Here is a 17752-nt window from a genome sequence, read left to right on the forward strand (position 1 = left end):
GATTTCATTGAAGAATTTGTAAATATACAATATTTTAGGAAGGACAGACGAGCGAAACACTAACTTTTCTTATTTTCCTAAAACATTAAAAGGTGTGTGATATGAAAACCACCCTACATATAAAAATGTATACAAAACTACTGTGTTCTTAGACCGTTTTGGCAAGGTTCTCACAAAGTTATGAACAAACATTCTTCAAGCAACGGTAATGGAACGTTTATTTAAAGTTATCTGGTTTTTAATAATGTTCTTAAAACATTAGCACTAATATATTATCTATACATCTTTTATTGAACGTTATTTGAAATCTTTTAGATTTGTCCGATATTATGTTAGGCCTAGTTTTACATGGTATGAAAAAGTATTTGTAGAATGACAAAACAGCATTCCCTTTAATAATGTTTTCTCTAAAGCCTACATAAAACTTACTGAAGAAAAACGTAATGGTAACGTTAGCAAAATGTTCTTAGAACATATTTCTGCTTCCATTGGTGAAATAAAGAAACTGGCATTGTTATAATGTTGTTGTTAACACAAGGTTAAGGAAGACACATTACAGAATTATGTTTAGGGATTTTATACAGAAGCTATTCAGTTTTAAGGTGGATCCTTGTGGGGTTTTTTTTTCCGGTTACTTCTAAATTCTAGTTTGATATCCATAGCTGGTTATCAGTAAAAATGAAAACAATTCCTCCATTTGTTTGCAAGGTTTCTTCTTTCTTCAGACGTTGTCAACAAGATATGTTGTAAATAGCATATTCACACATGCAAAAGCAAAAAAATGCAAGCCCTCCTTTAATATACAGTATTTCTTTCTGAAAATGTCTCAGAGCTTTAAATACTTCAAAAAAAGAAAGCCTGAAACTCTTTGCCTCTCTGTTTCTGTATTCTGTATTTAGGTTTTCTTCTTTTGATTTTTGCTCCTTGTGTGTGTTTTCCCCCCTGATTGTTGCTATGTTGTTGTGAGTATAATAATAATTACTGTTGCTTATTCGTGTTATGAATGCTTGATGTGCCGTATGTTGTTGGATGTTCCCAGTCTTGTTATAAATGTACACTTTGCCAAAAACCCCAGAACAAAACGCGTGATCTGTTGGTTATTGATGTAGGTCCAGGTGTTGTGATGAGAGCACACATCAAAGCGGAGTCGTTCGGTGTTCGTTGTTCAGGTGAGCAGGTGCGGTGACGTCAGTCGTGAGTGTAGCGCGCTGGTTTGAAGGGGAAGTGAAAGGAGCTTCTCGATGTGGAAGCGTCGCCATTAACGAGGAACTTGGAGGAGCAGACAGCGACGGACTCGAGCAGAATATGACATGTTTAAGCACTGTCCGGTTGAGATCGTTTAGAAGTGTTCATAAAGCAGTCGTTGAGTAGATCGGACGCTCGTGTGCCGAGATGGACGACTCTTTCTGCATCCGGGTTGATGTGATCCGCGATGAGAGTCTGCAGTGCTGGACGAGCATCGGATCCGGCGGATTCGGCGAGATCTACCGGGCGAAGCACACCACCCTGGGAAGGGACGTGGCCATAAAGTTATTACGTTATAAAGACGGGTAATACGACAGCAGATGGACGTTGTCCTTGCAGATATTTACTTTGATAGCTACAGTTCAGAAAGCCCAATGCAGCCTTACTATTGTACAATTATTCTGAATTAATTTAGCTTTCAAATGGCATGAGATGCGATCTTGATTTGATTTTGTTTATGGGTTATTTAGTTTAACGGGGGACGTCGGGGCAACTTCACACATTGGGAAGTTCTCCGCATCACGTGAATACAATGAAACCACACTGACAGCCAAAACATCAGGACAAAAATCAGTGTAATGAAGGGAGATTTTCAATAAAGAGTTGTTAAGAGAAATAAAACGTACATTAGATAAAAATATAAAATGCATTTAACAAAGGCAGTTTATGCTGGTTTGGTGTTTGTTCATCATTTCCACTGGTGGCATTTCATGAACTGTGTCGTGTTGTCCATAACATATAATAAACGTTCGCAAAATGTTCTTAGAACATATTTCTGCTGCCATGGGTGAAATAAAGAAACTGGCATTGTTATAACATCGTTGTTAACACAATGATTTGATTGCCTCGAAGGTGAAGGAGACACATTACAGAATTATATTTAGCGATTTTATACAGAAACGATTTGATTTTGAGGTGGATCCTTGTGGTTTTTGTTCTTGTTCTTTTTTTTTTTTTTTTTTTGAGTTCTTTTAAGTTCTAGTTTGATATTTATAGCTGGTTATCGGAAAAATGGAAACATTCCCATAACGTATAATGCTTGACGTGTATTTCAAAGAAAAAAATACGCTGAAAAAAAAATGTATTTGTAAATGCGCTGAACAAAAAAGGTGCCAAAAAAAAGGTTTTTTTTATTTAGAAATTGCTAGTCAGTGTCACAAATAATGGCAAGTAACACTCATTAGATGTAAAACTGTTTAATATGAAGACTGAAACAGTATTTTGTTTTCTTGTAAAACGCACCGCGCAATGATCAGTCGTGATTAATTGCATCCAAAATAATTTCGTTTACATGATATATGTGTGTACTGTTTATTTATTATGTGTATATGAATACACACAAATGAAAATATTTACATCTATATCTTTTTATTGATATAATGAATATAAATATAAACTTATTTTTCTATATATATGTATATCCATGCATGTGTGTGTATTTATATATCATAAATAAACACAGTACACACACATATATTATGTTAACTTTTTTTTTTATTTTGGATGCAATTAATTGCTGCACAGCACTATATTCCAATAATCTTCATTTCATGTACAGCTTAAAACAAAACATTTTACAGCATAAAACAGTACATCTTACAAGAACATTTCACATTTGATTCATGTTTTTTGCAGTTTCTTTGTAATTATTTGTGAAATATACATGAAATTTCAAAGTGGAAACTGTAAATCCTACAGCAATTTTTTTCAGTGCATAAAATTTGTTGTAGTCGTTGCCACTGAATAGCAGGTTTCCATTGTGACAACTTGCCCCAAACAATCCACTGTTGGTCACCAGTCATCCCTTCCTGAGTATTTTGGTATTTTGGTATAAGCAGTATTTTGGCAGAAATTGTCTTGTGTTTTTTTTTTTAAATGTTTGATTAAAACTGTAAATGCTGTGGTGCTTTGAAAGCATGGGTCTGTAAAATAGTTGACTTTGTTTTCTCTCATCCTGAAGCAGATCTGCGTCCTCCATTCAGAGAGAAGCTCATCTGATGTTGCAGGGCGGGAATCCCAACGTCATCAGCATTTTGGGCCTGTACGAGGGCCGTGTGGGCGACATGCAGCTGCCGCTCCGGTCGGGGCTGGTGATGGAGTTCATGCCGAACGGTTCGGTGGCCGATCTGCTGCAGACGCTGGACGGACCGCCGCCGTGGCCTCTGACCTTCCGCATGGCGCACGAGATCAGCCTGGGAATGAACTTCCTTCACCATTTGTCGGTCCTGCATCTGGACCTGAAGCCCAGCAACGTGCTGCTGGACGACAGTCTCAAAACCAAGGCGAGTCCAGGCCTGCTTATTTCCCACCCAAATTTAGTGTTTTCCTTTTTTAATATTAAGTCTATTTTTTGTGCCCAATTGAATGTTTTTTCCCCCTCCAAATTCCATTTTATTTTTCCCAAATTCTGTGTTTTCCTTTTTCAGTCTCTGCATTCTGTTTTAATGGTTTCATTGAGCTTTAATAATAATAATAATAATAATAATAAAAATCATGTCTAATTAGTTGAATTCATAAAACTTATCAATCTAATAATTTATTACACTTTTTGCAATAGCAATGCCCTATTGACTGTTTGAAATTCTGTTTTAGTTTTTGACAAATTCTGTTTTCCTTTAGAATTTTTCTGGATTTTATGTTGTTTAATTTGGTTTTAATAATTAATAATTTTATAATTACATAATTTATTATATTATATTATATTATATTGTATTATATATTATTATATAATTTATAATTATAATTTTATAAAATTAATAATTTAATAATAAAACTTATCAATCTAATAATTGATTACATTTTTTACATGGATTTTATTGTAATCGTTTCATTTAGATTTAATAATGAAAAATATGTTTAATCAATTACATTCATAAAACTTTAACAATATCATCATTTATTTAACTTTTACAATCGTAGGGCCCGAAGAAATATTTAATTTTTTGTAAAATAGTTTGTCTGGATTCTGTGTTTATGATTTAATATCAAAACCATTAATTTGGTAATCGAATGAATGCATAAAACCACTGAAGTAATCCTTTAATTTGTTTAATTTTGAACAGTCTGTAGCAACAAAAATACAAAAAATGTGTGATATATTCCATTTAAAAATATGTTTTATTACTACTACTTCTTTGAGGAGTACGTTCTACTGTAAGAGGATTATTTCTGTCATTTCTGTCAATTCAGTTTGGTTATAATGTAATTTGTTTGTGTATCTGATGATAACTTGCTCAATTTAAATGGTGAAAAAAGCTCTAGAGATGAAGCTGTCATGTTCAAAGCTTTTTTACAAGAACCTCCGCTTCTTGCCATTGGATAGAAAGTAGATTGAGGGGTTTAGGTCGATTATTAAGAGATTGTTTGGTTGCTGTAATCGTAGCTACCGTAAAGCGCAAATCTGTTTGGTTTCTGCCTAGAAGCTCATAAAGAGTCTGATGCTGCTCCACTTGAGCAGTCTTGGATTCCTTCACATATGTGAGCCGTAAAACCATCAGTTACGACGTCTCCCCCTCCACATGTGCTGATTTAACACCGCTTTAAAACAAAGAATGAGTGTAATTCACTCCCGCAGCAGGAGAAACCCCTCCACCTTTGTCAGACCAGGCCATAAACTCAAACCAGACGAACCGATGATCCTTTACAAGAATGAGAATGAGGAATGAGACCTTTTGACCTTTCTGTAAGAAACAGGACTGAGAGCTTCTTCAGACCTCCAGAGTTTCAGAGCCTTAAATGTCTTAAAGCCAAAAGCAGTGTCTTAAAATGATCTTGATGCGTTGCTGAAAAATACGTCTGTCACTACGTTCAGGATGTTATTATTGATTGGCCAGTGCATTTAACATTTATTTAACCCTCTCTTTGTTTTTCTGTGTCCTGCAGCTGACAGATTTCGGCCTGTCTCGAGTGGCTCGAAGTCTTTCTAAATACCCTCGAGAGAAAAGTGAGGACGAGGGAGGAACGCTGAGCTACATGCCACCTGAAGCGCTGAAGTCTGTCAATTACAAAGCCAGCAAAGCCTCCGACGTGTACAGGTAACCAGAGGAACACCAGAAATACTCAAATCTTTTATTGTCACTTTTGATCAATTGAATGAGTCCTTGCTAAATAAAAGTGTTAATTTGTTTTAAATAAAAATTACTCAAAAGTGTTTAGATGGTTATATGTCTTAAACATATATATATATATAAAAAAAGAATAAATACATGGTGTTTATTTTGATCATCTTAATCCATGTGTAATATGTTATTTTTTTTAAATATATTTTTTAAATGTACCACTTTAGACCTGCCTGAATGCAAAAGGTGTTACAGTTTAGTTTAAATGCTTATATCTTATAAAAATATATTTTTTAAATCCAAATATAAATAAATAAATGCATCATCTTAATCCTTATGCAAAGATTTTTTTTACAGTACAAAAAATGCAGATTTTTTTTTAGAAAATGTTATGTACTGTACAATTTAGTTTAAATGCTTGTATCTTATAAAAATATTTTAAAAAATCCAAATATAAATAAATGTCATCTTAATCCTTACACAAAGATTTTTTACTGCACTGCATTTTTCTTTTAGAAATGTTTATGTACTGTACAATTTAGTTTAAATGCTTAGATTTTATAAAAATATTTTTTAAATATCCAAATATAAATAAAATAAATAAATAAATGCATCATCTTAATCCTTATGCAAAGATTTTTACTGTTCAAAATTGCAGATTTTTTAAAATATATTTATTTATTTTTTTAAAATCCAAATATAAATAAATAAATAAATGCATCATCTTAATCCTTATGCAAAGATTTTTACTGTTCAAAATTGCAGATTTTTTAAAATATATTTATTTATTTATTTTTTTAAATCCAAATATAAATAAATAAATAAATCCATCATCTTAATCCTTATGCAAAGATTTTTACTGCACAAAAATGCTGCATTTTTCTTTTAGAAATGTTTATGTACTGTACAATTTAGTTTAAATGCTTAGATTTTATAAAAATATTTTTTAAATATCCAAATATAAATAAAATAAATAAATAAATGCATCATCTTAATCCTTATGCAAAGATTTTTACTGTTCAAAATTGCAGATTTTTTAAAATATATTTATTTATTTTTTTAAAATCCAAATATAAATAAATAAATAAATGCATCATCTTAATCCTTATGCAAAGATTTTTACTGTTCAAAATTGCAGATTTTTTAAAATATATTTATTTATTTATTTTTTTAAATCCAAATATAAATAAATAAATAAATGCATCATCTTAATCCTTATGCAAAGATTTTTACTGCACAAAAATGCTGCATTTTTCTTTTAAAATGTTTATGTACTGTACAATTTAGTTTAAATGCTTAGATTTTATAAAAATATTTTTTAAATATCCAAATATAAATAAAATAAATAAATAAATGCATCATCTTAATCCTTATGCAAAGATTTTTACTGTTCAAAAATGCAGATTTTTTAAAATATATTTTTATGTACTGTACAATTTAGTTTAAATGCTTATATCTTATAAAAATATAAAAAAAAAATCCAAATATAAATAAATAAATAAATGCATCATCTTAATCCTTATGCAAAGATTTTTACTGCACAAAAATGCTGCATTTTTCTTTTAGAAATGTTTATGTACTGTACAATTTAAAATGCTTAGATTTTATAAAAATATTTTTTAAATATCCATAAATAAAATAAAATATATAAATAAAATAAATAAATAAATGCATCATCTTAATCCTTATGCAAAGATTTTTACTGCACAAAAATGCTGCATTTTTCTTTTAGAAATGTTTATGTACTGTACAATTTAGTTTAAATGCTTAGATTTTATAAAAATATTTTTTAAATATCCATAAATAAAATAAAATATATAAATAAAATAAATAAATAAATGCATCATCTTAATCCTTATGCAAAGATTTTTACTGTTCAAAAATGCAGATTTTTTAAAAATATATTTTTATGTACTGTACAATTTAGTTTAAATGCTTATATCTTATAAAAATATATTTTTTAAAAATCCAAATATAAATCCAAATATAAAATAAATGCATCATCTTAATCCTTATGCAAAGATTTTTTACTGCACAAAAATGCTGCATTTTTCTTTTAGAAATGTTTATGTACTGTACAATTTAGTTTAAATGCTTAGATTTTATAAAAATATTTTAAAAAATCCAAATGAATGTGAAGATTTTTTACTGGACAAAAAATGTTGAATTTTTTTTAGAAATTTGTATGTACTGCTTCTGAGTCAAAACTGATAGAAGGGTTCAGATTGATAATCATTGTTCTGTGAACGGTCCGATCCGCAGTTACGGCGTCCTGCTGTGGTCCATCATCACCGGGAAGGAGCCGTACGGCGGTAAGCGTTCTTCAGCTGCTCTCTCGTTCCCGTCCGCTGCGGTGTTTCATTCGTGTTCGTCCCGCAGGCGTTCTTTCCACTCTGGTGCGCTTCCGGATCCCGGAGGGGGACAGACCCGATCTGACGCCGATAGATTGCAGCAAGGCCAAAGGTCTGAATGATATGGTGAAGCTCATGACTAAATGCTGGCAGCAGGATCCCGGGAGGAGACCGCCGTTCCTCGGTGAGACTCGAACCCGTTCGATTCGCGTGAACCGACCTCCGCAGGCTCTCACCTCACTGTCTCGTGTTCTCAGATTGCGTCAAAGAGACGGAGAAGATCTTTAATATGCACAAACATGGACTCAATGCTGCCGTCTATGATGTTCTGAAGCAGCTGGTACAGTTGACTTTTTTGTTTCATTCACAAATGATGAGAGTAAAATTGGTTGCAAATGGTGTGAATACTTAAATATATCCAGATCGAGAAAAAAAAAAAGTATTTTCTCACACGCAGGATGATGACGTCTGTTCCAGTTTAAGATCGATCCAGATCTCTAAACCACACGGTGGTATGTATGGTAAATAAATGTTCACCAAGCATATATAATATAAAAACTGTACATTTCTCATTTATTGAACATACTGGAAGTGTGCCACATAATGGACATAGCAGGTTATAAAGCCTTTTCATTTTCAGTACTGTCATGATTTTGACTTCTTGATCATCTCTGCGTTTCAGAAATACGTCCTCAGGTTCCTTCCTGCGTCACTGGTTCGCCTCCTAAACAGGTGTCTAATGTACTTCTGTAGAAATTTTATATCATTTTTAAAACCATTTCAATATAAACTAATTAAAAGCATCAAAATATTTTAATTAACATAACATATTGAATAAATATTACATTTTTTTAAAATGAATTGTTAAAAATTGTATTTCTCTAACGAACTGTACTCATCAAGCTCAATAATCAGCAGCTCATATTTTATAATCAATCAATAATCAGCAGCTCATGTGATTCAAAGCTGTTTTGTTACTAATATTATTACATTTGTGGTTTTAAAATGGTTAAATTAATATTCAGTGTAAAATTAAGAAGAGATCAAGTCAAATAATTGTACTTTTACATGATAAATCTGGCTTGTTTTTAAAAGTCTTCATTTAAAAGACTATAAATGTATTTAAAATGTGTTTAGAAATGAATGAACTACAGTATAGTGTCTGAGGATGTGTATTAACTAATATTTTGTCTTGTAGGAAATGGCTGTCGGTTTCACAAAACCCATAAGGAAAGGTAATCTGAGCAGCAGAGATGAATTGTGATGATTTGGATGATTTGTTTGGTGCTCAATGTATTTGTGTTGGTTGTTGTTTCTCACAGAAACGTTTCCTCGTCCTGCTCCGCCGGCGACGCCTGTCAGAACAACACAGGTCTTATATTATATACTGTATTATATTTATACTATATATTACTGACGGTCTGACCTCTCCTATCCTAACGTCATGCTGTGTGTTTGTGTTTCCTCTTACAGCGGCAAACTTCAACACCAGGTCAGTTTTGCACTGTTTCATCCGAATCTGAAAGCTCCATGGGAAATGCAACAAACACATTTAACTGTTAGCTTTTAAGCAGGGATGTTGACAAAATAAAATATTGAAACAATAATAAATAAATAAATAATATTGAATGAATAAATCAATTAAATAATAAATTAATACATTAAATAAATAATGTTAAATAATGAAAAATAATGCAGTAGAAAAATGACCCGTATCTCCTGACCTGTAGATTTAATATAGAGAAAGACTGAGACTGAAGCAGCATGTTAGTAATTTTGTGAGTTTTTATTTGTAAAAAAAAAAAAAAGAAATTGCAAATTTATTTTTAAAATTAAAGTTGATTAATTCTTAACCTTACTTTTTAAGTGTATAAAAGGCAAAAGATAAAGTGCAAAGATCCCACGTTGTGTGACTCATTTAGCAAACATCAACATCAGGTGTGAAAAAAAAAATCTCTTTATTTGATAATTGTGCATCTGCAGAACAAATAATTATCGGAGCTTGTTTCCACCATGGAGTAAAAATTACAATTGTGACCCTGGACCACAAAACCAGTCAGAAGTGTCAGTTTTTCAAAATTGAGTTTTATACATCACCGGAAACCTGAATAAATATTTGGCTGAGATACAACTATTTGAATATCTGGGATCTGAGGGTGCAAAAAAAAAAAAAAAATCTAAATATCGAGAAAATCACCTCTAAAGTTGTCCAAATGAAGTTCTTAACAATGCATATTACTAATCAAAAATTACGTTTTGATATATTTACGGTAGGAAATTTACAAAATATCTTCATGGAACATGATCTTTACTTAATATCCTAATGGTTTTTGGCTTAAAAGAAAAATCTATAATTTTGACCCATACAGTGTATTTTTGGCTATTGCTATAAATATACCCGTGATTCTTATGACTGGTTTAGTGCTCCAGGGTCACAGTTTATAATTTTTTTTTAATCTCACAATTTTGACTCTTTCCTTGCAATTCTGAGGAAAAAAATTCTGAATTGTGAGATATATACTACTAATTGCAAGAAGAAAAGTCAGAATTGTATGAGAAAAAATTGCAATGACCTTTTTTATGGTGGAAACTGGCTGTCACACATAATATCTTAGCGTATTTGTTAGAGAGTAAAGCGAGCAGTTGCCATTTATTTACCAAAAAAAAAAAAAGGTCAGAAATGGTCAGAAATCAAGATGCTGAGTAAGAATATCTCACATCTGCCACTAGATGGAGCGAGTCTTTAGATTTTGTGAAATCAGGAACAGAAACAGTGACTGAGCGTTTCACTTGTCTTTCCGGTTTCCTCTCAGGCGGAGTTCAGATCTCGATGTCAAACGTCTGTGGGGTTCAGATCGGCAACAACAACACCATGAATATTGTTCAGAAACCGCGGCAGAGACACCGAACGGCTCCTTCCAGCGTCGGCACGTCTTGTTCCTACTCAGAGAACTCGCAGAAAAAACCATGACGTGATGTGATCACACTCACCTCTGCAGAACATCAGCTTTTGGCAGCTGAAAGCATGTTTTAGTGGCTTTTAGTGACTTTCAGGGTGGCTGAACACTCAAAAAGTATTTAGACCTCAATTTAAGATTTATGTCTTTGATTGGCATATCAAATTTACATCCATTTGGATGACTGTTTTAACATAAACTGACTTATTCACTTAATGTGAGGGCAGATTAATAATAAACTATGCAAAATGTTTATTACTTAAAATATTTTTTGCATATTTTATTTAAATATTTCATATATATATATATATATATGAAGAGTTTATTTGCAAAAACAGATAACTCCATTTTTTAAATTTTTTACAAATCATGTTTTTTTCATTGTGCATTGTGCAATTAATCTCAATCAAACTGATTATTAAGTAAAAATAACTGAGTTATCTGTTTTTGCAAATAAACTCAACATATATATATATATATATAGATATAGATAGATAGATAGATAGATAGATGTAAACACAGTAATAAAAAAAATTACTAAAACAATGAAATTACTATAACTTTAATTAAACTTAAATGAGAGGAAATTACAAAAATCTAAATGACCTCAAAATATATATAACAGCTTTTAATAGTATCTCATTGATAAGTAGAAATCTGACCTGTTTTTTTATGTTTGAGTTTATGTTCAAGTCGTGTGATACAGATGAATGGAAATTTAATATGCAAATCAAATACATAAATCTTAAATTAAGGCCCAAATATTATTTAATGGTGGTGAAACCTGTGAAGAACATGTCCAACTCCAGTTTTACCTCAAAATCGAAAGAAATAAATAAGCATATATTTTGCATATGGAAAATCAATTTTAAGACCACATTTTTTTTTTTTTTATTGCATTTTTAAGACAATTAGATATATTTAACCCTTCCTCGTCCAAATGTCAGTAGATATAAAATAAAAGAATAGGTTTTATAACTTTATATGTTAAAGATATTTACATTTTGATATACACATCACTGTAGTGGTTTTTGTACTGTATTTTATTTAGGCTGATTTTCAGGACACGAAATATTTGCATCATAATAATGACAGTATTGGGAAGATGTGCTTAATTGTCACAATGCAACCAAACAAACAAATAATGGTAGTAAAAATATGATTCAATTTCTTTATCCAAAATACAGTCTTTTTCGTTTTTTTCTTTGGATTTTGGAGTGAAATTCACATGAATATGCAGTAATTCAGATCGAGCCGACTGCTTTTACTGTAGTCTGTGGATCACGCGACAATCAACTACTGTAACTAACAAAGTGCTGTGCTTACCTTTAAATACATTTTATATTGTTTTCCAACATGTGACTCTGTTGGCTATTCCTTGCGTTTTAATATCAGATGACGCGCGCTCTGTCACGTGACGCAGAGGATTTGGCGCGCTAATCAGGAGTGACAGTTCGTGCCGTTCAGTCAGCGGGATCCTGGCGTTCGGAACGTTCCCAATCCCATCTCTCCATCTGTCCCACCGGAATCTAACGGGCACGGATCCGTATCGTCAGCATGCCGTGCGCTCGTGTCGCATCTCTCCCGGTGATCTGGACAAAATGCCGTGGAATGAGTGGGTGGATGCAGAAATAACCGACGGTAGTTCCCTTTAAAACCATCGTCAGGTGGACTTAGGTGCTTGTAATTACCGGAGTTGCAGATTTAGCAGATTTTGCTTACGTTTAGGCGAACTAGTGGCGAATTCGTATGAATTTGTACAATCTACAACGCGCAACTGATGGTTATGGATGGACCTTAAAGGGACAGTTAACCGGAAATTAAAAATTGTGTCATTTTTCCCCCCCAAACCTGTATGGAGTTTGTTTCTTCTCTTCTATTAAACACAAAAGAAGATGTCTGAACAATGTTGGTAACCAAACAGCTGACGGTAGCAACTGACTTCCTTAGCATGTAAAAAAAAATACAATTAAAGTCCACTTCCAGAACAACAATTTACAGATAATTGTCATCCAAGATGTTCATGTCTTTCTGTCTTCAGTCGTAAAGAAATGACCATTTTTGAGGAAAACATTTCAGGATTTTTCTTCATATAATAGACTTTAACTGTGCCCCCGATTTTGAACTTCCAAAATGTAGTTTAAATGCGGCTTCAAAGGCTCTAAACGATCCCAGGAAGGAAGAAGGGTCTCATCTAGCGAAACGATCGGTCATTTTTTTCGAAAAATAAAAATGTGTATACTTTTTAAGCACAAAAGCTTGCGTAGCACAGGCTCTGGGATGTGCTTTCACAACACTACGCACTATTGAATCAGGTCGAAAGGTCACGGAACTACAGACCCAGTGTTTACAAAGTGAACGCGCAAAAATCTAACAAAGTGCAAGTCAAACGCTGTTTACAAACAAAAAGCTACTACGATTCAAAAGTTGTAGGAGAATTTTTTTTTTTTTTTTCATCATACTCTTCCTTTTTGAGCCGGAGTACACAGACGATGAACTTAGACGTGATTCGTAGTAGTGATGGGAAGTTCAGATCATTTTACCGACTCGGACCTTTGAGTCTCGTTCAGCAAAATGAACGAATCTTTTTTCGTTAATTTTAGCAAAATATAATTAAAATGATATGTGTTACTTCCCTAACACATCTACCGCTTACACAAACGCTGATCACACTACAAACAAGACAAAACTGTAATGCTATAAGAAACAGAAAAGATTAATTCATTGTTTACCTGGGTCTTTAGTCTATGATTAGCTCACCTCACCTCTTATCTGACAAGTTTTCGGGTTTGAGTTGTTCGTTCATCACGTGACAGCCGCATAAGATGAACGAACCACTCGAAAAACCCGAAGACTCGAAACAGGTGAACTAATTCCAGTACAGAACATGCGCGACTGAACGAATCACTCCCCGAGACGACTCGTTCTTTCCGAGTCACATTTAAGATGGATTCAAAATGAACAAATCATTCAAGAGCGCGCATCCGAGAGCCTGTGCTACGCAAGCTTTTGTGCTTAAAAAGTATACACATTTTTATTTTTCGAAAAAAGTGACAGATCGTTTCACTAGATGAGACCCTTCTTCCTTCCTGGGATCGTTTAGAGCCCTTTGAAGTTGCATTTAAACTACATTTTGGAAGTTCAAAATCGGGGGCAAAATTTAAGTCCATTGTATGAAGAAAAATAAATATTTTCCTCAAAAACCATAATTTCTTTACAACTGAAGACAGAAAGACATGAACATCTTGGATGAAAAGGGGGTGAGTAAATCATTTGTAAACTGTTGTTCTGAAAGTGGACTTCTCCTTGAATTTTTGGGCGAGTTACCCCTTTAATGCTTCCTTTACCTCTTTGCATGATTCACATGAAGCCAGAAACAGAACATGTGATGGCAGAAGAGAGCGTGCGCGTCAGCTCTCAGACCTGCTGTCCTCGGACGGCCTGGAGGAAGTCGCTTTATTGGCTCTGACGTTTGTAGCCAGAACAACAGATGGCAGATAATGATGATAAATAGACTCTACAGCCACTTGTGTCCATTTACACTCTGACCTTCATGGCAGAATGAAACCAGACGAATCATGTTTTAGAGGCAAGACACCACAGGTAAATACAGGATAAAAAATCATTATAGTTACCAACATACTTTAACGTGCTTAATCAACAGGGAATTGTTTTGTATTAGAAGTTTTCTGAAATGTAATGTTTAAATATTCAAATTCAAATTATTATTTATACATAATTAAACATGCACTAATTTACATACTTTTCCAGAACATGAATCTGAACACTGGCTATAGTCAGTTTTAGGTCTTCGCAGAAGGGATTTTGGATTTCTCTTTCCAGAAATCAGAAAATACTGTCAAAAGACAGAAAACGGATACCATTAGGAGTAAAATGTTGTATAAGAATATAGAAATGAATAAAACTAAATTTTGGTGTTTGTAAGTGCTGCTGAATTGAAGATAAAAGCTCATTTAGAAAAAAAAACAAACACTTTATGTAACAAGATATGTGCTGTACATGAAATACACAGATGCAAACAGACAAGTGTAATATATTGAATGTGTATATAACTCTTCATTATATTACACACGAGTCTGAAAGAATACATACTATGGAAAAAAAAAAGTTACATTTGACAAATACATGAACAAATGGTAGTTTTCCCTGTAGTGTCTCACTGTAAGATATTCTATATAATAATTTTGGCCAATAAGGATGATCAATAATTATTTTTATAATGGCCAGTTATGATGTAATGGCTAATATTATAAATCTTAATAAATAACAAATTCTTTTATCTATTGTTTAAAAACAAAGGAGGTTCCAATTTAGAATCGTTTATGCCTCAAGACATCAGAATTTTATTGTACAGTTAGAAAAGTTTGTCTTAAACATCAATTTATGATTTTTGTTCTGTCCAGCCGTCACGACTTTCTTGCCTGCATCAAACAATTAAAATCAATGCCGCCTTTGTGACAATCTGCTGATGATTTGTAACAGTAAAAATATTTGTAAGTAATGTTTAATCACTAATCAAAATGTAATATTTATCTGGAATTATTGTGTGCAACCTGCAGCAGTTTCGCTTTATTGTCCTTATTTCTCCTACAAAGTTAGTTAGTTTATTGAAATTAAATAAAAAAAAAACTTTTATAAATGTAATTTGATGTCCCGAAGTTGATGATTAACACAATCTGTAGGTTTAGCACCCTGCACAGAATATTTGTTAAAAAAGAAACATTTTTATACTCCATTTTGTATCTTGTTAGTAAAAAGTGCCATAGAACGTGCATCTCTGACCTCAACAAGCAGGTTCATGCATAAAGAAAAGATGCAGAGGAAGGAGCCCAGCCGCATGTGTAAGTACACGAACAGAGGATTCATCCTTGTCTGAACATGTCTTTCTGCAAAATGTGCTCTGTCTCTGTTTTCTACATGAACTTCTTTCTATAAGGGAAAGACCAGGAATCCGGAGAAAGTGGAGAATTTCCAGCCGCCCATCAGGTTTCCTCTTTCCAGTTTGAGGTAAGCTTTGTCTCCTCTCTCCATCGTAACCAGACCGGCATTGGTCGCTGCCTCACGCGTCACATCCTGATCGCCGGCGAAAGCAGAGATCACCGGCCACCCGTTCAACACCAGACTCACCTGGATGGAGAGCCGGAAAGTAAAGACTTTTTGTAATATTGTAATGTGATTTTTAATAGAATTTTAAGGACATTCGTACAATAAACAATTCTTGTGCAATGTTGGAGCACTGAGAAGTGACACCAGTTGGGAACTGCTGATCTAGACAGTACTGATTTGTACCTTTGTCACTACAAAAGTTTTAAAAAGACAATTAATGGAATAGTTCAGCCAAAAATGCAGCTTTGCTAAAAATGTGCTCACCCTCAGGCCATCCAAGATGTAGATGAGTTTGTTTCTTCATCAGATTTGTAGAAATGTGTCATTCCATCACTGTCTCACCAACGGATCCTCTGCAGTGAATGGGTGCCGTCAGAATGAAAGTTCAAACAGCTGATAAAAACATGACAGTAATCCACAAGTAATCCACACCACTCCAGTCCAACAGTTAACATTTTGAGAAGACAAAAAAAAACAGATCCCTCTCATCAAAATCCAGCCACGTATTTGTTTAAAGCTGTTTTGGACTGTTTAAACGATGCGTGATCCGTGCAGATTTCTCTCCTGATTCAAACCAAACCACTTTTTCGCATTATTATGGATTATGGAATCATATTTTAGCAAGTTTGGATTGCTTGTGGATTATTGTCATGTTTTTATCAGCTGTTTGGACTCTCATTCTGACGGCACCCATTCACTGCAGCGGATCCATCGGTGAGACAGTGATACAATGACACATTTCTACAAATCTGATGAACAAACAAACTCATCTACATCTCAGATGGTCTGAGGATGAGGACATTTCCAACCCCTTTTTCACTTTTGGCAGAACTATTCCTGAAATATTCAGAAAATTATTAAAAGGCAATAAATACTCATGAAACAACAAGGCCTTTTCTGCGTTGACTGCGTTTCTCTTTTGACTCACGTGTATAGTTTGTCTGTTATAAACTTTGACCACATGGAAACTGAAGCTGTACACTCCTTTTCTAGGAGCCACGAAAACACTCCGTGCCGGATCAAAATGACTCCCAACGTTCACCAGAACCTTTAATGGAATACAGAAAGACAAATGGAAACCGGGACCATCCATTCTGTCATAACGCTGGTACCCTCATGCACTGCTGATAAAGCAGCTATAGGAGGCGTCATTACCTGGTCGAAGTATATGGTCATGGTGCGGTTGCTCATCTCAGATGGTTCGTGGTTGTTGTTCCGCACAGCCGAGAAAGCGATGCGGCCGCTCCCGGAGCGCACCGACATTCCCAAGGCGTTCCCGGCGGGTTCTGTGGTCGGAGTGGAGTCGCAAACGACTAAACACTTCCCTTCCAGCACGATGGGCTCCGTGTCATTCTGGCCCCAAACCAGCAGGGGGCCCATCAGACAGAGAAGAGCTAACCCTGTGCCACTCATCCTGCCTGGATGTAAATACGTTGATGTTTTAGTTTGTCCTTTAGCTGTTTCACTGGCTGCTTTATCTTGCAGGTCCAGAGCAGATGCAGAAATATCCAGTGGTGAAACACTAGTGAACAAGGGCCTTCCTGTCTAGACCACAAGACCGAGTCGAGATATCAGCACATGCAGAGTGAGAAGAGCACATCAAAAGATTTGTGTTCAGTTACTCATTTGACTATTTCGCACTTCAGTGTTTGCGTGTTGCAGGATCAGTGTGTAAGTCACTGGTCCACCGCAATGCACACTCACACACACACTGGCCATCTGGACCAGACGTCCCTTATGAAGAGACCATCTGCCTTCCCATCATGCTTCCAAACATTCCTGCACACACACACCAGTGTTATTTTAGTATCACTGAGATACTGGTTTTATTCAGATTTTAAATTAGGTTTAAATTTTATATTTTTGGTTTTTATTTTAAAGTTTTAGGAATTTCTATGTCTATGTAGTTTTTCAATTTTAGTTAAGTACATAAGGTTAAGCTAAATTGAAATAAACATTATACCAGTGATAAACATTACCAGTAAAGGAAGTTTAAGTTTAAGTTTTTTTTTAG

At 34.0% G+C, this 17752-nt stretch overlaps 2 protein-coding genes across 5 annotated transcripts; one reads left to right on the forward strand and one right to left on the reverse strand.

Moving 5' to 3' along the window:
• Nucleotides 1-317: 317 nt before the first annotated feature.
• On the forward strand, nt 318-12030 carry ripk3 (receptor-interacting serine-threonine kinase 3). Of its 4 annotated transcripts, none has more exons than XM_051114351.1 (12): nt 318-1550; nt 3206-3527; nt 5128-5279; nt 7566-7615; nt 7683-7838; nt 7912-7994; nt 8112-8175; nt 8337-8386; nt 8853-8889; nt 8977-9026; nt 9128-9146; nt 10468-12030. In XM_051114351.1, the coding sequence occupies exons 1-12, from the start codon at nt 1393-1395 to the stop codon at nt 10623-10625; spliced, it is 1299 nt and encodes a 432-aa protein (XP_050970308.1). In that variant the 5' UTR covers nt 318-1392; the 3' UTR covers nt 10626-12030. The 4 variants fall into 4 exon arrangements, with proteins under 4 accessions (XP_050970308.1, XP_050970309.1, XP_050970310.1 ...); XM_051114352.1 differs by having other exon boundaries at nt 3209-3527; XM_051114353.1 differs by having other exon boundaries at nt 319-1550; nt 8112-8166.
• A 2965-nt stretch (nt 12031-14995) lies between these two features.
• si:dkeyp-74b6.2 (cerebellin-1) lies at nt 14996-17520 on the reverse strand. The gene is made up of 3 exons (XM_051114365.1): nt 16894-17520; nt 16667-16786; nt 14996-15759 (listed from the first exon to the last, which is right to left on the reverse strand). Exons 1-3 carry the CDS (start codon nt 17149-17151, stop codon nt 15562-15564), a joined length of 576 nt encoding a protein of 191 aa, XP_050970322.1. The 5' UTR covers nt 17152-17520; the 3' UTR covers nt 14996-15561.
• Nucleotides 17521-17752: the final 232 nt, after the last annotated feature.

Source organism: Labeo rohita, chromosome 7 (assembly GCF_022985175.1).
Source record: "Labeo rohita strain BAU-BD-2019 chromosome 7, IGBB_LRoh.1.0, whole genome shotgun sequence".
NCBI classification, from domain to species: domain Eukaryota; kingdom Metazoa; phylum Chordata; class Actinopteri; order Cypriniformes; family Cyprinidae; genus Labeo; species Labeo rohita.